The sequence below is a fragment of the Harpia harpyja genome, chromosome Z, assembly GCF_026419915.1.
Source record: "Harpia harpyja isolate bHarHar1 chromosome Z, bHarHar1 primary haplotype, whole genome shotgun sequence".
In the NCBI taxonomy this organism is placed as follows: Eukaryota; Metazoa; Chordata; class Aves; order Accipitriformes; family Accipitridae; genus Harpia; species Harpia harpyja.
In genome coordinates this window covers 100,882,151-100,903,455 of record NC_068969.1, presented here as the reverse complement: position 1 = coordinate 100,903,455, position 21,305 = coordinate 100,882,151, and the positions used below count along the sequence as shown (strand labels likewise).

At 37.5% G+C, this 21,305-nt stretch overlaps 1 protein-coding gene across 1 annotated transcript; it reads left to right on the top strand.

Moving 5' to 3' along the window:
• Nucleotides 1-3,902: 3,902 nt before the first annotated feature.
• Nucleotides 3,903-21,217, top strand: CCDC152 (coiled-coil domain containing 152). Its single transcript, XM_052777753.1, has 9 exons — nt 3,903-4,131; nt 7,186-7,302; nt 8,254-8,359; nt 15,972-16,040; nt 17,106-17,170; nt 18,628-18,730; nt 19,437-19,564; nt 20,477-20,563; nt 21,095-21,217. The coding sequence occupies exons 2-9, from the start codon at nt 7,216-7,218 to the stop codon at nt 21,215-21,217; spliced, it is 768 nt and encodes a 255-aa protein (XP_052633713.1). The 5' UTR covers nt 3,903-4,131; nt 7,186-7,215.
• The last annotated feature ends 88 nt before the right edge of the window (nt 21,218-21,305 follow it).

The window sequence follows — 21,305 nt, the reverse complement described above, 5'->3', positions numbered from 1 at the left end:
TGTTTTAACAGATATATTTGCCTACACACACATATTTATTTGTATATTTAAATATGTTATAGTATATTAACCTACTTAATAAACATGTATTTTTATGTATTTTTGTGTATCTGTATGTCTTCATCCTTTGCAAAAATACAGAACATTCTGGAGAACGCAACAAAAATGGGTGTTTTTATACCAAAAATCCTTCCTGACAGTCAGTTTTCATCTCCTAAACCAGAAAAATAAGACCTTTTAGCAAGAGGAATACAACATCGCAAACAGTATGCTGATGCCCAAGATGCATGATAGCACAATTTTTCCCCCCATCTTACTAAGCTACTCTGCAGCCTGACACTATAGTGTGTTATACACTGTGGTGAGTGCTCTAGCAGTCTAGAGCAGGTTAAAACCTATGCTCTTCCTTCCATGTGCTCTTCAGAATAAGAGGAAAACAGTAATTTTGTAAACTGTGTTGAATCTTGCAAACCTTAACTCTGTAAATGCAGTTGACATATACCTCTGTTATGGCTGGGGTTGTAAGGAAGGGTATTGAAGACCATCAAAATGTAATAATAACATGAAGATCAGTAAAAAACTACTCAAGCCTATGCCTAACCATGAGATTTTAAATGTACATAGATGATGCCGTTTGTGAGAAATAGAATAGGAAACATGTCTGGGACCGCCATGTCATAGGTCTTCAGCACTGAAGTTTCTTTTACAGGGATGCTCATAATGGCAATAAAAGGCATTTGTGTTTTCCATTTGTGTTAGAAACCCTCTGTAGGCTGCATTGTATTAATACAGCATCACCCAGCTATCTGCTGGTTTCTGCCAGAAAAGACCTCCCTACTTGCCTAATACACAGTGGATGTCAGACTTTTTTCAGTGATCACCTGTCCTGGTTTTGGCTGGGATAGTTAATTTTTTTTCTTGTAGCTGGTATAGTGTTACGTTTTGGGTTTGGAATGAGAATAATGTTCATAACACATTGATGTTTTCAGTTGTTGCTAAGTAGTGTTTGTACTAAAAGTCAGGGATTTTTCAGCTTCTCATGCCCAGCCAGCTAGAAGGCTGGAGGAGCACAAGAAGTTGGGAGGGGACACAGCCAGGACAGCTGACCCAAACTGGCCAAAGGAATATTCCATACCATGTGATGTCATGTCCAGTATATAAACTGTGGGAGATGGCTGGTGGGGGCAGATCGCTGCTTGGCAACTAACTGGGCATCAGTCAGTGAGTGGCGAGCAATTGCATTGTGCATCACTTGTTTTGTATATTCCAATTCTTTTATTATTGTTGTTATTTATTATTGTTGTTGTTATCATTATTATCATTATTATTATTTTCTTCCTTTCTGTCCTATTAAACTGTCTTTATCTCAACCCACGAGTTTTACTTTTTTTCCCCAATTCTCTCCCCCATCCCACTGGGTTGGGGGGAGTGAGTGAGCAGTTGCATGGTGCTTAGTTGCTGGCTGGGGTTAAACCACGACACCACCAGACTCTTGAACTGTCTTGCCAGAGAAGTTACTACCCTATAAAAAGGCGAAAAAATAGAATGAACTCTAAATGAACTATAGAAAAACTCTCATATTTTGGAAGTTTGCAGTATGAAACTGCTTACTAGTTCAGCAGCAATATTTTAAAAGCTAAACCAAAAGAATATTTGTTGACTGCTAAACCTATTATAAGTTAAATGTTCTACCCTTGTCTTATAGTTTTTTGTTCCATGTATTTCTGTGTCAAAATCTTACATTTTTCCCTCAATGTTTTTTTTCTGCATTTTTTCCCAGTCTGCTCATAGTAATCACCTTCCCAGTGGTTAAATGACATATTTACATATCTGTCATTTAGCATAGCATTATTGCAAATATAACATATGGCCACAGAGTAACATTTTTGCCTAATATCATGAGAATTGGATTTCAGTCTTCATTCCCTGTCTTCTGTGAATGTAATCTATAAAATCAAATCACCACTAAATAACTAACAAACACAAAAAAACAGCTGAACAATACACTGTGGTTTACTGTACATTAAAATCCTCACCATTCAGAGTTTGTTGGGTTTTTTTATCTTGTAGCAATCAGTAATGATTGTGCACCTTTTTCCGGGTCTAAGATGGGCACTTAGTGCTGTGACATTTCACTTTGACTAGAACACTGATCTAGTCTACTCTAAAAAATAACTTCATTAAACTTGGAATTTTTTTCTTTAAGTACCAAACCTTTTGAACAGATTTTTACGGGTGCTGCAGTTTACAAGGACAACTGGAAGTGTGTAACAGATTTTGTAAAAATTGGTCAGTGAAGCAGGGAAAGTGAGCTAGAAAACACCAGCAGCATGTACTGAGTTCCCTGGGGTATGACAGGAGTACCCCTTTACCTATTAGTATCCCTCATCGTGACACACTTGGCAGTGTGTCCTTTCCCCACCTGCATCTCAGCTGCAGATATTCTAGTCACAAAAATTATTTTCATTACTTTGTCTATGTCGATGTCCCAGTGGACACCAACCCTCAGACATTCTGATAAAGCAGTTGTTACCTGCAAACAGCATTTGTGACCATGACTGGTTTCTCTGGATGCTATCAAGCATGAAGGATCCTGCACACTCCCACAGCTTCTGAACTGCATGGCAGGCAGTTCTGCTCTTGAGGACAGCATCAACAAGTATTCAAGATGTCACATCTTCCTTCTCTATTACAAACAAACCAGATCATCTGAGAATGCTACGGCATACGTAGCATTTCTGAGAACAAGTCCATTTATTCTAGCATGCAGATGTGGCTCTAGTAATGTAATTTTACAGCCTATTTCTGAAAAAAATCTATGTCCATAAAGTAAATTAACAGTTGTTTCTGTCTAAGTCCAAGCCTGTAAAACAATTCCTCTTCAGATTGTGCCATAAAACAATCTTCTCCCTGAAGATATTCCAAACTCAACTTGACAAGGCCTTGAGCACCCCATTCTAGCTTTGAAGCTGGCCCTGCTTAGAGAAGGGGTTTGAACGAGGCGAGCTCCAGAGGTCCCTTCCAAACTTAAATTATTTGGTTGATTCTCTGAAGTATGACAAATAGTCACTCACCCAGCAATAATAACCCCCAAAACCTAGTTATGATCATTTAAATGACAAAACGGCTAATGTTTTTCTGTGAAGTTTTCAGCATGGCTATCTAGCTAAGAAGCCTGTTCTACAGTTACAGCATTTACTGATATGAACCCAGTTGCTGAAGAGTCCCCAGTGCCTCAGCACAGTTTGTTTCCATGGTAAGGCAGGATATTAAACCTTACATTAGACACTTCCAGCAGGATTAAAGAGAGGTTGGTATGTCTTGATCATCAACGCAGCTTTAGCCTAGAAAAGAAGCAATTTATACCTAGTAAGCTGGGAAGAAGCTGTAGGAGGGGTAGTTGTTTTGTTTTCCTGTGGGACCACAGGGGTTTGTTGCCTCTGATTTCACGGGGATGTTATTCAGCAACCCAATGGGTCCCTACCAGTCCTTCCTGTCTACTTAAAAAAAAAAAAAAAAAAAAAAAAGAGCCTGACAGGATACCAAATGCGTTAGGACAGGGTAATCGTCACGCGACTTGCTATCAAATTTCAGTGGCAGAAAAAAAAAAAAGACGTAACTTACTCCTTTTCATATTTAAGCAGAACGATCGATTTCCCAGCCTACCCAAAGCAGCAGCGCAACCCCTAGTCACCGCAGCGGCATCTGCTCCCGCCGCCCATCCGGAGCAGCCGGCCGGCCTACCACGCAGACAGTGCCCGCCTTGTGGTACTGACGGCCGGCTCAGCAGCCTCGGGCCTCGCCGTGTGTCCAAGTTGTCTTGGAAACTTGTCTCAGAAGCCCTTTGTGGTAATTTCCCCCAGAGAAAGGGGTTACCGGCCGGGGAGTATCACTGTTCGGTAGCCATAGTGACACGCACAGTAGAAATACCGAGAAAGCAGAGACCGACTCGATCGCTCTCTCCGTCACGCACGGAAGCGCTCCCGTCCTGCGCCTGTTGGCTGCTGTTCGAAGGAACGCCCGTTCGCACGTGAAGTCCCCCCCTCAGCTGATGTTCATGTCGATGTGAGGAGCCGTTGGATAAAATAATTCACGTACCACACAGAGGGGGTGAAATCAAGGCCTCAACAGGTGCTCTGCTGAGGCGTTCGGGTTTTGTTTGGGTTTGTTGGGGGTTTTTTTGGTGAGGCGGCGAGTGGTGGCACTGCCCTGGGGGTTATGTCAAGACAGCATCGGGGCACCCTGCCCCCAGTTCCCCTGTCACCCTGCCCCCAAAGCGACGGTTATCCCGTGGAGACTTCCTGAGAGACGCCGAGGGACCACCGGCGACCTCCGCCCCCGCCGCACGCTCCCCCCGCCTCAGCGCAGCCCCTCAGCCCCGCCCCCCCCCGCAGGGCGTGGCGGCGGCTTCCAGCCCCTCTGACAACACGGTCCAACCGCGGGCATGCGGTCGAGCCCACCGGCGGGGAGGGGGGCGAAGCGACCCCCACAGGGTCGGCAGTGGTACGCTCGGCGGGCGGCGCGGGCTTCCCGCCTTCGGGTGCGCGCGAGCCGGCTCTTCGCAGCTGGCTGTGGGGGAGCGGGACAGGGCGAGGTGGGATTGTCTTGTCGCCCGTGTCGGCAGCGCTGTTATCCTGTTCCACCTGTCGGTGATGCCCGCGCACTGAGGAGTAAAAGGCAGTGCTCTGAGTGTCCTGTGCCCCTGAGACGGTGAGGTCTTAGTTCTAGCCAGGGCACTTTGTGTAGACAAAACTGCAGCGGCGGCAAAGAGGGTCGGTAGGCCTCAGTGGGGGCGGGTTGCAGTGGTGCAGCTGGTGCCTCTGCCCTGTTGCGTGAGGGGATGGGATTCACCCCACCTGTGGGTGCCGCTTGGGTGGTGATAATTTTGATCAGCAAACCATGTTTTGGATGTGCTCAGGGTCTTCAAACAGTGGGTAACTAAAGCGAAGTTATAGTCAATGCAAATGTCAGGTGCCTATCTTAAAGAAGGGTGGAGTTCAGAAAAATGATGAGACTGAAGTGCCTGTTATTGCATAATTACTATATTCAGTTGAAATACACAGTTAAAAATTAATATCTACTCATTTTATTTTTGTTATAAATACAGGTTTCACTGTTAACATGAAGCAAAAAAGAAACCTTAAATTCCAAAATCAGATCATCAGCTACAATACCTAAAAAAGGATACTGAGAGAGCATGGATGGCAAGGTGTTAAAGAGAGATTAAATAAGGGTGTCAGTTTTATGACAGTCAAAAATACATTTTAAATCTTTTATTTTCCCCCAGTGAAATATCATAGTTCAAAACAGGGGTGGGAGGCTTAACAAAAATGCCTTTGGAAGACATAACATATATCATAATAACATACACAAAAACAAAAGTGATGAGTTTTCCTGCTGGAAAAATACAACATTAATAATACAACATACTATTTTTAATTTACTGTTTCAGTTCAGTTCCCAGTGGCACTGTTACTTAATGCTGCCAAGTGCTGAGCACATCCTGTCTTCTGAGAAAACAAATGATGCCATGGAATAAGGACACCCACAAAACAGCACATAACATGGCAGCTCCCTGAAGTCCCATCCTCAGTCAAAATCTAGAGGGTAAAACACAGTTTTAAGAGCATGATGAAAAGAAACAGTGATTGACAAACCGTTAAGATACTGCCCATGATAAGGACTGGAAAGATAAGGGCTTGGCATTCATAGTGTACATTTAGATTATCAACTAATAGAATATTAAGATATGTAATTGTTTTACAAAATTCAGTGTCCTGAATAAATATTTTAAACTCCATTTTAACAAATCATTGCATTGTAATAACAGTTAGAAGTCAATAAGATTGCTAACTTAGTAAAAAAATCACTAACTTAGAAGCATTAGTTCTTTAATGTTACATACTCTTAAAAAGTGTTGATTAAAAAAAAAAAAGTTAATTAGTTTTAGCTAATGAATTAGTTTTAGTCCCTCTCAGGAAACAGTGGATATAAGAGAAAAATGAGTATTAAGCACACAGAACCAATATCTTTTTCATACTGCTTTGGTAAAGAAGTTACATGTAAAGACTTGTAAATATTGAATGACTGGGAAAATAATTCAGTTATGTAATTTTAATTCCTGCTTAGTAGTTGTTCATTTACATGATCTATTTCCACCTAACTTTACTGCGTTTCTGTCTGGATACCCATTCAGTCTCTGGGTAGTGCACACATTCTAACTTCTGGTTCATCTCTCATTGCAATTTTTTGTTGTTTGTAAAAAGACAGTTCATACATTACCACAGAGAAGTGATGATTTTGTCTGTAATACATGGTTTATCTGGTATTGGAATTTTTGTTTCATGGAGCCTGATGTTCAGAGATAGTTTCAATATTTTCAGAAGCATTCATATTGTGTCTTTCAGATCCACGTTGCAAATGTATGTTAAAGATTCTGTAAGTAGAATTTTTACTAAAAATAGGAATTGTGTTAATAATCTGGAATTATATGGGTGCTTTTCAAAATACTGTCTTTTTACTCATATGGTAAGGTTTATGTGCTGCAGTGTCTCATCACTGGTATTAATGCAAACTGTTTATAAGAAAATGTGTAGGTTGAAGCCTGCATAGTTAAGTATTAGAGCATCTACACAGGTAAAAGGTCTAGATCCTGCATTAATGTGTGCCTGGTAAAATCTCATTTCCTTAAGTAACATTATTTAAGTTAATCAAACATAAGAAATTTCATCTGTTTCCTCTAAAATATGCACAGTAGAGAATGAGTAATTGTTTCAATTGACTGAATTTCCTACTCTTTGTGGACAGGAAGACCAGTCTGTTTTAGCGGCATATCTAAAGAGAAATTGATCATATGTTTTAAAAGCATCCTATCTGCAGACCACTAATATATTTAGGTAAGATTGCATCATTGTATCTATGGAAGTGGATTCAGGTTTATTTTTTAATTGCAGCAAAAAATTCCAAATTCAACTATATCATCTAACAGTTTGGTAGATTTTGCTTGAGCTTTCTGACATCCATTACGTTTCTTAGAAATGCAAGATCTTAGCTTCACATGCAAAAATAGTTTTAATTTTTAAAAAAGTGTTCTTTGTCCTGCTTACATTTGTGCATATGAAATCTTTTGACATAGTATGAATGAGAAATAAATGAATTCATAGATCTATTTTTTTATATATACAGTGATCACTGGATTACATGGTCCAGAAATAAATGAATCACAGCCATGAAGAAACTATGAAGAAAATCAGCATGGTGAACCTTGATAAACTTTTAGATAACTTCTCAGAGATAGAAAAGGTAAGTAAAGAAGGTAAAAAATGTTGAAACTACTATCTGTAAATATTTTGTGACATTTTAATAAGCTTTTCAAGTGAAAATTTCTTCTAAGTGGTATCAGTTTATTCTGATTAATATACCATGTGATACCAATTTTGGAAAGTGTTTGTATTGACTGTATCTCAGCGTGGTATGAGTGACTTCTTTGAAGTCTGAGAAGCCATTGTTTCTGTGCTAGAATTTCAGCAGTGCAGAGGCCAATTTTGGCTTCTCAGGAAAAGTGCCCAAGTGTCCCTTGGTATCAGAAGCTGCTATTGGAGATAACAATATTACACAGCTTTGCTGGACTATCCTTTCAGAAATTGTTCCTTGTTCTAGAAATATGTCATCACCATAGCAGGAGCATCTGTTCTTTTATTTCATATGCATTGAGCTCCCTTTATTTTACGTATATGTCAGTTCTTAAAAGATTGATCCACTGAGGAAAATTGGTACTGTATTTCTCGTTAGACCCATGCTGGTCAACTCTCTGGTGATTTCCTGATCAGTAAATTCATACTAGAGATAGTATAAAAGGGGCACCTGAAATAAATTTAGCATTTTGCATGTAAAAAACTTACTATACCAATTCCTATTCACACCCATTACTCAGTGGTGCTCAGCGAGGGCATTGACAGCCTCATATGCAAAGCAGTAGAAAGAACCTTGCCGAGGATTGATCCAGACTGTGGACTACAGAATTGAGAAGAAACCAGTTTATAACTAGGAATGTAAGATGGCATTCTTAGTTCTGCAGGGTAAACTTGCAATAGCACAGGCTCTCAAGTCTAGCATTGTTCTTCTCTATAGTGGAATTTCCAGACTGGCAAATAACAAAGTTTTGACTGCAGTGTTGTGAAATTTTAAATTTTATATTAATTTAAAACTTAAAAGATACATTAATATAACTTTAGCCTTTTTGCAATTTTCTAGAACATATCAGAAATTAGTGAAACAAATAAACTACTGGTTCTTCAGCTGGAAAAATGTAACAGGTTGTTAACTTTAAGCCAGTCAAAGGAGGAATCAGTAAAAGAAGGTAAGTTATTTTTTAAAAATGGTGTGGTTTTTGCATATATTCAGGAAGTTCTGAGAAATATTTCCATCATTTTCAGTCATAAAATACAAAAATAAAATAGCAAGGGTATAAGATAATGTGTGAAAAACAGTAATGCTTAATCTTGGGTCATGTAATGGAATCCATCTCATTTGCGTAAACCAGATAACTTTAATCCACAAACATATCTTAAGAACTGCATTAAAGTAACTGTTTTCCAGTTGATATTAATATCTATCACTTTAAGAGATTTTTGAGTGCATGCCGTACCTATGAAAGAAAAACTTTCCTTTTTTATTTTATTTCATTTTTTCCTCTTCATCTTTTTTCTTTTGATTGTGTTATCTCCTTTTCCAAGGAAACAGTCTGCTGGCAGGGAAAGAGGGAGAGGTTCATGCGAGCTTGGTACACCTGATGATGTTATTGTGCCCAAATGTTTACCTTTCCCATCCATACAGGCCTCTTGAGCTTCTAGTGAACTGCTGCAGTTTACAAAGGCAGCATTTTTAAGCAAACTAACAGCCGTAGTTTTACTTAAAGTGCTAGCCTGTGACTTTACATTAATCCATAAGCAGCTCACATGTGTGTGTAGAACAATAGGGTCAACATTTGTGAAAAGTAAGGTCGGCACTGACACTATCATGCCCCCAGCTGAGCTGTTCCATTGGTATCCATATGACAAATGTTTTGGTTTGCCTGGTCACCAGAAACACTTTGCCCAATGAGAAATGAGCCAGATGCATTCCTGAACGCATATTTTGCTGCCTTCTGAAATGTCAAAGCTTGCCTGTAATTGGAGATGGCGTGTCAGACTGGTGGGGCTGGTGCTCCAAGATAGCATAAAGAATTATATTTCTTAGTTGCTTAGATTTGGTTTGTTTAGGGACAATCTGATAGCCCAGTTTGGCATTTGGAATATATTTTCTGTGTACCATGCTGACTGGTATACTGAAGTTTTAGTATTCCTCTTTGAATTTTGCTCACTTTAATTCTGAAAGGACCTTGGGTATTGGTGGAATCTCAGTGTCTTGTTCTACCTAGGCATTTGTTTAACTTCTGTAAGACTAAAAAGCTGTCCAAAGTGATTATACTTTTTATCTGTGTGAGATTTAATCTCTGAAGAGGTCAGATTAAACAATGTCACAGCCCGTTTTGTGTTTATAATGTCACTGTCAAGATTTTATCTCGGTGACATTTCCAACTTGGTTATAAAGCGTAAGGAATAGCATATAATCTTTCAAGGTTGAGTTCAATTAAGCTGATACCACTGTTGTAAGTTTATTCCATAGGCTGTACTTGTGTTATTGTCAGCTTTAATGTGATCAGTTTTGGTTGTATTTCTTTTACTTTGTATAGCGGATGTCATTATGGTGCTAAATTGTTGTGAATGGTAATAGTAGTTAATATTAAGAGGATTCAAACTGTTCAGTGGAAGCTAAATAATGAAATGGCATTTACTATTTTACAGGTGGGAATTATAAGCCTCTACATCATAATAACAAAGTTGCCAAATAAAGGAGGAATTAAAGAGAAAATTATTAAATTAAGACCTTTTTTTAATTCTAGAACTATATATTTTCAGATGGATATTTGAAAAGAGAAATAATATCTAGTACTTAGCATAGATTTGTGGTTGCTTGTTCTTCTGTAGTTTGCAGAGTTGCTGAAAGGTGCACCTTTTTGTAGAACTTTGTTCTCTGACAAGTAAACTTGCTAAAAGTTAGGAAACAGGGTAGGAGTAAACATAGTTTCACACTGGAGTGAGATTGCCAGTTGGTTTCACTCAGATCTTCTCTGGAAATTAAATAATTTAGCATAATCAGAAATTAATTGGAAAAGCTATTGAGTGAGTGAAGTTTGCTAATGATGCTAATCTATTCAGTTATACCAAGAATCTCATGATACAAAATGACAAGTGATAAAAGGGGAGATGAAAACCCATAGCAGTGCATATGAGGGGCATTTTATATAAATGCTGGTTGGCCCTAGTTGGCTACTTCTCATGAAAGAGATCATGGTGTCCTTCTGGACAGTTCTCTGAAAATACCAGCGGTCAAAAAAGCAAACACAGTGATAGGCATGATTATGGAGGAAAGAGAAACAAACATCGTGTCCCTGTAAAGTCTTTGATTTTCATGTAATGTTCCAGTTGCCGTGTTTCAAAACGGATATACCAGAACTAGAAAAGGTAACAGAGAAGGTGGCAAGGTTTGGTATTGTCAGGGAGGAGCAAGGGACAGGAAATCAGGAACCACTCGTGTAACAAGGCCCACAGAGGTAGGGGCTTCACCAGCTGAGACTTGCTCCCACTGTACCCATGCAGGGCTGGCCCAGTGAGGGCGGTCAGGGTCAGCCAAAAGTCCACATTACCAAACAAGTACGTAGGGATGGAACAGGTCCAAGACAGGAGGCTGAGTCAGGATCGGGTTCAGAAATGGTAACGAGGGCCAGACGTGATCTAGTGATCTCTAGCAGGTCCCTAGTGATGAGGCAGATCTGAAATCAAGCCAGGAAGTCACTCCCTAGGTCATGACCAGGGTCTAGATCTACATAGTATGTGGCTGCAACGCAGCTGCAGCATAGCTCAAGGTAGGCCAAGGGCAAAGCCTCAGCTTAAAAGCAGCTCCCAAGGGAAGGAGGGGCAGCCATTTCTGAGTCTTCTTCCAGCTTTCTTCAAACAGCTTTTTTCAAGATCACCAGCTGTACTATTTCTAGGTTGGCCTTGAGCCCAGCCAAACACCCAGGAGGTGGGTGGGGGAGAATGCACTTGGGGCCCTCACAGGTTTTGTCACAATTTTGGAACATCTGAAGAAAGACTTAAGTTGACTGGAAACTTTTCAGCCTAAAGAGAAAGAATAGAGCTGATATGACTCATAGCTGTAAAATTATGAATGCCATCGAGAAAGTGACTAGGGAATGAATATTCACTATTTAATGTAATAATGGAAATCAAACTTCTGGACTGATTTAAAGCAAACAGAAGGAGGAACTTTTCCATACTTTACAAAATAAAGTTGTTAAATCAATTCCACAGAAGCTTGTGGATAACAGAAGTATAGACTAGTCCAAAAAGATTAGAAAAATTCATGTAACAAAACTTAACAAATTTGTTAAACACAAAGACAGTAACTCTCACTCAGGTCACCCTTATTTTTGTGTTTTGGAAGCTGAGAGGATATATTAAGGGTACTGTTTATTCAGCTTTTTTTCCTCTTTCCTGAAGTGTCTTCTACTGGGTATTGTGAATTGGGATAGTGAACTAGATGGAAGTTTGGTAAGACTCATTAGAGCCATTTGTTTCTCTATTAAGCACAAATGACAATGCAGGACTGTCATTCAGAAACAGATGAAGAGGCTTCATTATTGACAAAAACAAAAAGGAAGGGGTTCGTACAAAATAGATTTTTAAAAGGGAAAGGAAAAGGTGGACAAAAAGAAGAAATTATTCTTACCATAAAATTTAGGGGATAAAAGATAGCAGAGCAAGTGAAAGAGACAACTCAGGAAATCAGGACAGCTGGGATGACTGCAACAAGGACTGTGGAAGTAAAATGGACTGAAAACAGATGAAAGTCAAAAGACAGATTTGAGCTTTGTAAATAGTAGTGCCTCACTTCGATGAGATAAGAGTGAAATTATTTGAGGAGATAGTTATGCTGATATAACTGAAAAGGATGACCTCTGGAGCTGTTTTGAAACACATGGAAGAAAAAAAAAAGGGGGGTGGGGGTGGGCGAAGTCCAAGTAAAAATACCAGAGCAATCAGTGTGAAATACGAACTAAAGTTTTAGCTGCAGGGATAGTCAGGAAAAAACAAATCTCGATAATATTGAAGTCATAGTAGTTGTACAAATTAGTATGGATATAGATAGGAGGCAGAATTATTGAAAGACAAGGATTCTGGTCAATGAGTAAAAGATTGCAGAGCTGTTAGTAGCAGTAAGGAAAAAAGTGAAAAGTGGGAACTTGGAACAACGTGGGACATCCAAGAGGTGGTTCTGAAAGCTACTTGATGATAAGGAAGTAAAAGGTAAATGAGAGATGCCAAAGGGATAGAATGTATTTAGAAATTAAGACAGTTATCATGGCTGTTCTGTTAGGTTAACATGCTTACCAATAAGGTAAACACTTCAAGTATCATGGAATGAAGTGCTTATAAGTTTATATTTTTCAACTGTATTCATTAATGGTGATCAGAAAGCAAAGTATCACAAAACATCTTGGGCAGCAATTTGCCATAATCCACAGCGGATGCTGTCAGAAGAACCTTCAGGTAGACAGTTACCATGTTACGGGAGATCAGCAGTGACTGTAACATTAAAAGTATTTCAAAAGGACGTTACTGTTGGTGTAGTGGTTATAAATTATAGTAAATATATGATGTTTCTAAAGCATGTTGCTTTTTCTTTTTGAAATGGATAGAAATAGTCTTTGCACCTTTATCAAATTCACCTGCAACATTGACCCTTCAGAAGGGGTAATAGCATACTGTGTATTCAGAATCAGAGCACTGAAAGTGTTGTATCTAATAGTTCAATTCTTTGCAAAACCTTTGACTTGAAAGTCAAAGCACTGTGGGATTAAAAGAACACTCTTTATTATTGATGGGGTTATAGAAGGATCCTGTGCAGAGGTGGAGAAGTTGCAAGGGACCAAATGTAACATTGATACTTCCATTTTTACTCTGGCAACAGTTATCCTAACAGACTCTAGTTGTGAGAATGGCTTTTACAGTGATATTGCCAACTGTAGCTTGGAAAAAAATATTTCTCCTAGCCTTATGTCCCAAGCTGTTTCCCAGAACCCAGCTCACCCACATTTCCTGAAAGTACCATTTGAAGAGTTGGTCCAAAGCCAACTGAAATTGCTGGGTTTGAACTGCTGCGTCAATTTCTTGATGAACATACAATCTTAATGTATGTACATTCTCAAGTTGAAGAGCATTCTCAAGTTCATCCTCTTAAAAATTTAACACAAAAGCAAATGAATTTACAGGATAGGTAAACAACTCAGCCTTAGAATGTAAGGCTTATCAGTAGACCACAAAGCAATTCACAGAACAGCTAAGGAAAAAACACGGGAGACCACATGCCGGTGAATGGTTTACATATGATTCCAAATAAACATGCTGCTTACAGCAGAGGAGTGGAGAGAAAGAGCACTATGGAAGGAAAGGCTGTTGTTCTGCCTACCCTGAAGGGTTTGTGGCTGCTGGTGGTCGCGGGGTGGAGGAAGTAGAATTTTATCCTGGCTGAAGAACTCTTTGTTAGTATGAGAAACAGAAATAGGAATAGCATCTCAGGCCCCAAGAAATGTCCAACAAGTGTAAGTGAGAACCTGAGGGCTCCTTGATATCCTTGATTGCCAGAAGTCTCTCTCTAGGACTGTTTAAGGTAAAAGACTGGGAATTCTGAAGGAAATGCAAAGGAAGAAAGAAGACTTCTAAAACTCAAGGGAGAGGGGAGAGTGAAACAATTGAACCAACGATAAGGTGGGAAAAGATGAGCAACTAGGCAAGTGTATACATGTTCTGAAAGGTCATAAACGGGCTTATTTTTGTCTTGATGTGTTCTTTGCTAAATGAAGGTGAGATTCAGGACCTCAGTTTTTGTTTAGCTTAAATCATTGCAGATCCACTTAAGACAGATGCAAGTCTGGCATTCTTGTTTTCTGCTCCTAAACCTTTTCTGTGGTGACTAAGTGGACTCTTGTGGTGTAGGCTACAATTCTGAATTAAAATCTACTGTAGTTTTTAAAAAGAAAGCAAATTATTGTCTATGGAACACTTAAGGTGGGTCTATTTAGCATCTTCAGGATGTCAAAGGTATTAAAGGAAAAAGCTGTTGATGTAGGTGCACTATAAAAAAAGCCAATAACTTCAATTATAAATGCAGATGGAAGAAACTGCAATAAATTATACATATTAAACATGGAAAAAGAGCACTTAGGCTGTTCAGTCTTTCTGCATGTAGGCAGTATTCTTTACAGGGAAGGAATCACACAGAATGCTGTAACAGGTGCTATGCCAGTGATACACAGAGCTGCAAACATTTAGCAAAATTTTGCTTTTTCTTCCTTAATGTAGGCAAGCAAAACTAGTGGATTCCCGGTAATTTTTTCCTGTCACAGCTGTAATTACATAAGGGATTTGCCATGATACATCCTTTAAAGATAAGAAAGATAAGCAGATATTCTCGGGACTGGAGAAAAGAGTGGCTTGCACTTAAATAGCTGTGATTGATTCATTGTAAGACTAGCTGCTGTCCTACTGTTTACTCAAATGCATAGATGTCTTTCCAATTTGTGCATGAATTGTAAGCATTTGGGTTTATTTCCATACATTTTCAAATGGGAGAAAATTTGTAGTAGAACTAGTTGGTACAAATGGGCATGCTAACCTAGTGCTTCCGACTTTGAATAGAATTTTTCCGCAAATGCTTTTGATCCAGTGCAGGAACTGAGGGCAGGCAACGTTTCTGTGCTGTTCGTGCTCCCTCTACTGTTTTTTTTGGAAGCACGGAAGGGGAGAATACAGCTGGGTAACTTACTCGGCTGCATGAAAAGAGGACTTGATGGAAGGATAGACTAAAGGTCAAAAAGATTGAGTGGAAAACTGAATCTCTGAGCTGCGATCTAAATTCATCTTCCTGACTCCAATTATTTGTAATGCAGTCTTAATTATATGACCTACAATTTTCAACAGAGCTTTGGTCTTACGAGATGAGTAACTGTTATTTAGCATACTTTATCTGTTGCAGAAATTAAAAGCCACTTAAGAAATGTAGTGGTACTCTGGAAACAGAAAGAAACGTTTTAAGAGTAAGCAACCTCAGTTTTAGTGTCCCCTGTCTTCCCAGTCTTTGAATGTTTTGTGACTTTACTGATAAGGTTACAAGGAACATAAGAGATAAAAATAGTATTTAATGAAAACCAAATGTTACATTATAGGCAGTCCATATGGTGTTCAAATACTAAAAATACAATTTAAAAAAATAAAATTATGAAATACAAACATGTAAACTAATAACAAGTTGCATGTATATAGATACACACACACATAATAATTTTGTTTAAAACGAGATAATAGGGGTATAGTAGAATATTCTGAATCTCTCCAAGTTTATGTTGAGCCACAAGATGAATGTTAATATGCACTAAAAGGGGGTGAGAAACTGCAATAAGTGGGTAGTGTTGGTCTTGTCAAAAAGAATCTTGGCAAAAATGCTGTCAGGAAAGTAAACCTCAGTTTCATTAATTATATCAAATTGCTGGAATGCTGACATGGAAAACTTCCATTATTGCCCAGAAAACAATAACAACCTTGTTTTCTGGCTAGAAACAAAAATGTAATAGTTTTATGAAATTGTTCGTGTTGCTTGATAAAATTGTTTATAATCTATCATCAAACTAAGAGCTAAAATTAAGCAGTAACCATGTAGTAATAATCTGAGTTATTTTTATAGTCAGTAAGAAGACTTAGATGGATATTTAATCAAGATGATTATAAAATATTTGAGAAAAGTTTATAAACAATATATAAAATTAAAATTGTGAAGAACTTATTCGAAAATGCTGGATTTTTCATTTCTTTTAGAATGTACTACTCTACAGAATGTGATAAAGGGTCTAACACAAACCATTGAAAACCAGTGTAATGTGAAAGGTAAAAGCAAAAATGTTCTTGTATGTACTGTACTGTAATTTGGAATGAGCAGGCATTTCCTTTTTTTGTTTATACTTGCTGGTTTTTTAGAGAGAGAAACTCACTGGCAGCCAAACAGAAAGGAAAAATAATGTATCTAACATCAATCACATGCAGATTTTGGTGGTCTATATGCTTAATAAATGTCTATTGCTATTATCCTACTTAGAATTCACAAGTAAAAGAAGTTCTGCCTCAGTGAGGTTTTTTCAATCAATAGTTGGGCTTTAAATTTATTTCAGCATAGCACAGGCAATTTTACAAAAAGTGAGAAAGTATCATTCGATTGTTGGACTGTAGTCTATTAAAGCATTTATGCATAGTTTTTATCACTTTGTTAAACCAAAGAGTCTTAATCCTCAGTGTAATGTTATTAAAATTTAGCTGTTATCCATAAATATTTGACAATTACTTACTGCTATTTTAAAACAAAATTTATAAATAGTTGCTCTGTCTTTATACCACCGTTTAGCTGTACACCATGTAGTTAATTTTATACCTGTTGTGTGGTCAAGGCGTATTAGCATAAATATTAATACGCCTCTAAAATTTGGAAGTATATGGCCACTTTTAATACTCAGAGTGACTTTTAATAATCACAAAAAAGCATTATCTGCTTTTTCTAAATTCTGGTTTTGAGATACTAGTTTCTAGTTTTTGGGAAACAAGTACTTAAGAAGTTGCATCTTCCAATTCAAAACTCTTGTAGCCATGATAATAATCCTTTATTTTCTGAGCCAGAGAACTTTGCATCTAGATGTTCTTGAATGCATCAGTTATCAAAAGGCAAAAGACAGTTCAGAGTAGTAGTATCAGGCAAGTATTATGATTAAACTATGATTTTCTTGTTAAAAAAATGGAGACTGAGATTATGTAGTTCTGTAAATGATTATCATGTCTACAAGAAAAATTGCTTGAAGTTCAGACAAGTCAAAAAAAGAAAGTAATTTCCTTACTCTGCTTTCATGTTAATAATTCTGCCAAAATATACTTTTTAGTCTATCATACAGTTTTTTATTTACGTAGATGAAAATGATAGACTGAAGGGTACCATTCACATCTTGGAAGAGAAATTAAAGGCTTGTGAACTGGTAAGTTACAAATGATCATTCTTTAGGTAGAGGAATAATATTTTATCTCTATTGTAGCAGTTCATATGTCTTTATATTCTTGGGTTTGCTACTAATACCATTATTGTTGCACTTTTCCTAACATTTATCATGTGTAAAAAGAGACAAGTTGTCCTCATGACAGTATCAATACAAGAATGCCTTTGACTAAGAGGTCGAAACTACTAAGTGCTGAGAACTCTGACTCAATCTAAGATAAGCTTTTTATTTTTAGCTGTATTTAGCTTTAAATTCAACTTTACATTCTAAAATCTAATCCCATGCATTAAAATACATTTTTGTGTGGAAATAAGGTTTTGATATTCACAATCCCTGCTGTCCTGCCAGAGAACCGAGAACTGTCTGAATTTTGTCTATAGTTTCTTTGGGAGTAAATGCTCAAAATAAATTCCATTTACTATCTTTCTACTTTTTACCTACACCACTCATTTTTGGAAAGGAGGTAACACCAGCAGGGCTAGTCACAAGCTGTGTTTGTTCTCTGTGCTAAGATTGCAGATCTGTTACCTGTATAGGCTTAGGAACCTCACTGCTGATTTTCTTTGCCTGTGTTTGTACTATCTATGAATTAAAATAAAACTTTTATACCAATAGAGCTGTTATCTTGACGGTTTGAGAATAAAATAAGTAATGCCTTCTGAATGATGTGAGAAAACTATGGTTCTATACATTATATACATGTATGGACATAGTGGAACTTCCTAGTGTTGTTCTGAAGGCACTTATTTGACTATGTCCATTATGTACTGTTACCACCAATCAGTAACTGCCTTTGTGAGTGCCTCCGAGCATTGCTCTGGTGAGTGGCTACCTACCTTGTCAGAAGGCTCTGACAAGGGCTTTGGAGTAAGCACCTCTACATTGGCAGCTACAGGCAATTCCTTAGTAATTCTGGAGTAGTTATTGGAGCAAATTTAAAATAGGCGTGCTCAAACTCTTCATTTGAGTATCAGTGCCACCAGCATCACTAGTGCTGAAATCACTGATGTTTCTACTGCTGCCAGTATGAAGTGGTGGAATCCTTGGTATAAGCAATATTAACAAAATTCATACTTTAAATATGATTTTTGTTATACAATCTTACAGTCAAAAATCCACAAAAGTAAAACTGTAGTCACTTAACTAGCTACAACATTGTATCAGATCCTGGACTGGGGAAAGGAATATTACCTCTCCATTTGCCTGTTCTCGTAGTAAGTACAATTTCTAATTTTATATTAACTGATAGCTGTAATACAATGAAATCTGCTACATTTTTCATCTGTGGACTTCAGCCAGATTGTGTTAGAAGTAATTGGGCATTTTGAATTTATTACATAGTGGATAAAACAAGTACGTTTTTACATCAGTGCTGTGCTTTGCAGAAGGCTAAAAGCACAGACACCTCAAGATTTTTATGAAGCTTTTTACATTCGCAGGAATATAAAGATCAGATTGAGAAACTTACGATAGAAATTAAAAACAAAGAGGAAGACCACAAATTAGAAATAACACAGTTGAATTGCGATATAAGAAAAAAATGTAAGTTCTCTGAAGACTGAATGCTATAGCATTGGGTAAAACATGTTGTAACTTGTAGGAGCTATACTTCATCTAGGATAAGTACAAGTTCCACTTCCTAGTGGAAACATACAAAAGCTAGAAGTGGACAGTGTTTAACCGAATTTTGTCTTTGCTCAAGAGAGTAGACAGTGGCAATGAGGCAATAGTATAGCAACACAGGATGAGCAGAAATTCCCAAATAGGTAGAACAGACACTGGGTACTTGGAACTAAAAATCTGAAGGAATGAAATTTTGGGTTAAATGTTGACTGGAAAATTGCTTTGAACTATAAGCTAGACTGCTGTTAGAGTGTTCCAGCTATGTTCAGGAGAGCAGGACGTTATTTTCACAAATAAATAATACTGCAACAAGAAAAGACTGATTTCAGTATTAATTTTTTCCATTACTGGCATAGCCTTGAAGAGTAGGATTTTTTGGTCATCCATTTAGCTGAAAAAAGCCAAACTCTTTGTAAAAGGTGATGCTTCTTTAACGAGACTCCATCCTACTGGGATGAGACAGGGTGGTTTTCACATAGTTTTAAAGTATGTTTTTTGCTTGAATGAAATTTTTTCCTGTGAAATATTGACCTGCTGTTCAAGAAAGTTTTAATATTTGGAAAATTATGTGATTTTTCTATATAAACATCTATAATCATTGTATTTGGTGTTACTGTGTTACTAGTTGAAGTAAAAGAAGTGGAGTATAGAGAACAGAGAGAGAAAAAAGAACTGAAAATATTAGAGTTAACTAGACAGCTGAAAATTCAAAATGAAGAGAAGCAGAATGAAATAATTAAACTGCAGGTAGAGGTATGCATTACAAAGCTGAATTAAAGATCAGTTGGGCATTGGGTAAATTTAGAAGAGACTGTGTAGTGAAAAATGTTAATTAGTACTTAACAAAGTAATATGGTAGAATCTAGGGAACTTAAAAAAACTATCGTCTTAACAAAGATCAGTGGCATGTGCTCCCTTCCACAATGGTATGAGTCACTTCAGATCAGGAATCAAGTTCTACCTACTGTATAGAGAGACTGAAGTTTGCTGTGTTCTTGTTTTAAAGTAAATTATTCTGAAAACTTTGCTAGTTTTTGAGCTATAAAAAAACCCCCAACAACTATGTTTTCTGCTTATTTTTATTCAATTTCTGAATGCTAGGAAGATACATTTTTTTATAAACTTCCAAGAGCTTAAAGACTTTTAATCCTGCAGATATTTGAGTCACAGAATTCAACATATATTTCATGGCTCAGGTTTTAAGCCACTGTCATTACAGAAACAATTAAGGAAATACTTTGAACATTTCACATATTAAAAAATAAGTAAGGTGTGAAAGTGCTCAGGCTGAGTTGTTCTTGGAATGTGAGGGAAGGCTTCAGAGGTTTTTAGCATCCTCTGCATTTTTCCCTCCTGCAGACATGCAGCTGTGGAGCCTTCAAATATTTTTTTTAGTAGTCATCCTGTTCATCTAAATGTATTTGGTTTGTCATATTTCTACTATTTACTTATTGCAATATTTTGAGGCATTTTTTTAAGAAATATAACTTTTGAAAATAAACTTAAGTAGCTTCATTATCCTAGGATTAAATTGTAGAAAAGCTTGCTATTGCTACTTTCAGGTACAAAATCCAATTTAAAAAAAGTTAAAATTATACTTGTATTATTTAACATACTTTTCTCCCTGTTGATTCTTAATGTTTTGTCTTTTCCCAATTCTTTCAGTTCAATGCTAAATTAGCAAGAATTCAAAATAAAGCAACAAAATCATATTCGGATGCTTCTGTCTTGCCACAAAGTATCTATCAAAGGGTATGTGCTTTAATATCCTGTAGTCTGCAGATACTAAATACTGTTACAGCCTCTTTGACACAGCACTTCCCTGGTGGTCTACTGTGTCTGTTCTGCCACAAGACTTTGGGAATGGAGGAGTGTAGGGGAGTGGAGTTTCATGCGTTAGGGGTCCATCTTACTCTCCCACACACCCCTCCCACCTTTAGACAACTAATTTCATGTCTGTTTGCACTGATGTTGTTATACCTGGGGTTCACAACAACAAAAGCCCACATGTGAAGTGGTTTTAGTTAACCTGGGAACTTAAGATAGAACTTACATAAATGACTGTGATATAAATTATATATGTGCATTATTGGTTTTGTAGGCTTAGGACTTTGGGATGTCACAAAAATAGGATTCTGGGGAAGTCATCTTTGTAATTTTGTGATACAAAATACTGAGAAAAATATCCTTATTAGAGTATTTCTCATTAGTAATAACATGTTGTATTGGTACATAATTCTGTGTGATGTTTAACAATGGTGCCTTTGCTTGCATTTTTTACAGAAGCTCCAGCATCTCCAGGAGGAGAAAAACAAGGAAATTGAAATTCTCCAAAACACCATAAGAGACTTAGAGCAACGTCTTAATAAAGGCCAGAACCTGCACTTCAAACGGAGGCGATTTTGAGTAGATCACATGAAGTATTTCAGTAGTAGATACAATGAGAAATAGAAACAGTGTATTTCAAGCTGTGCACCTGAAAGTAAAAACAAGA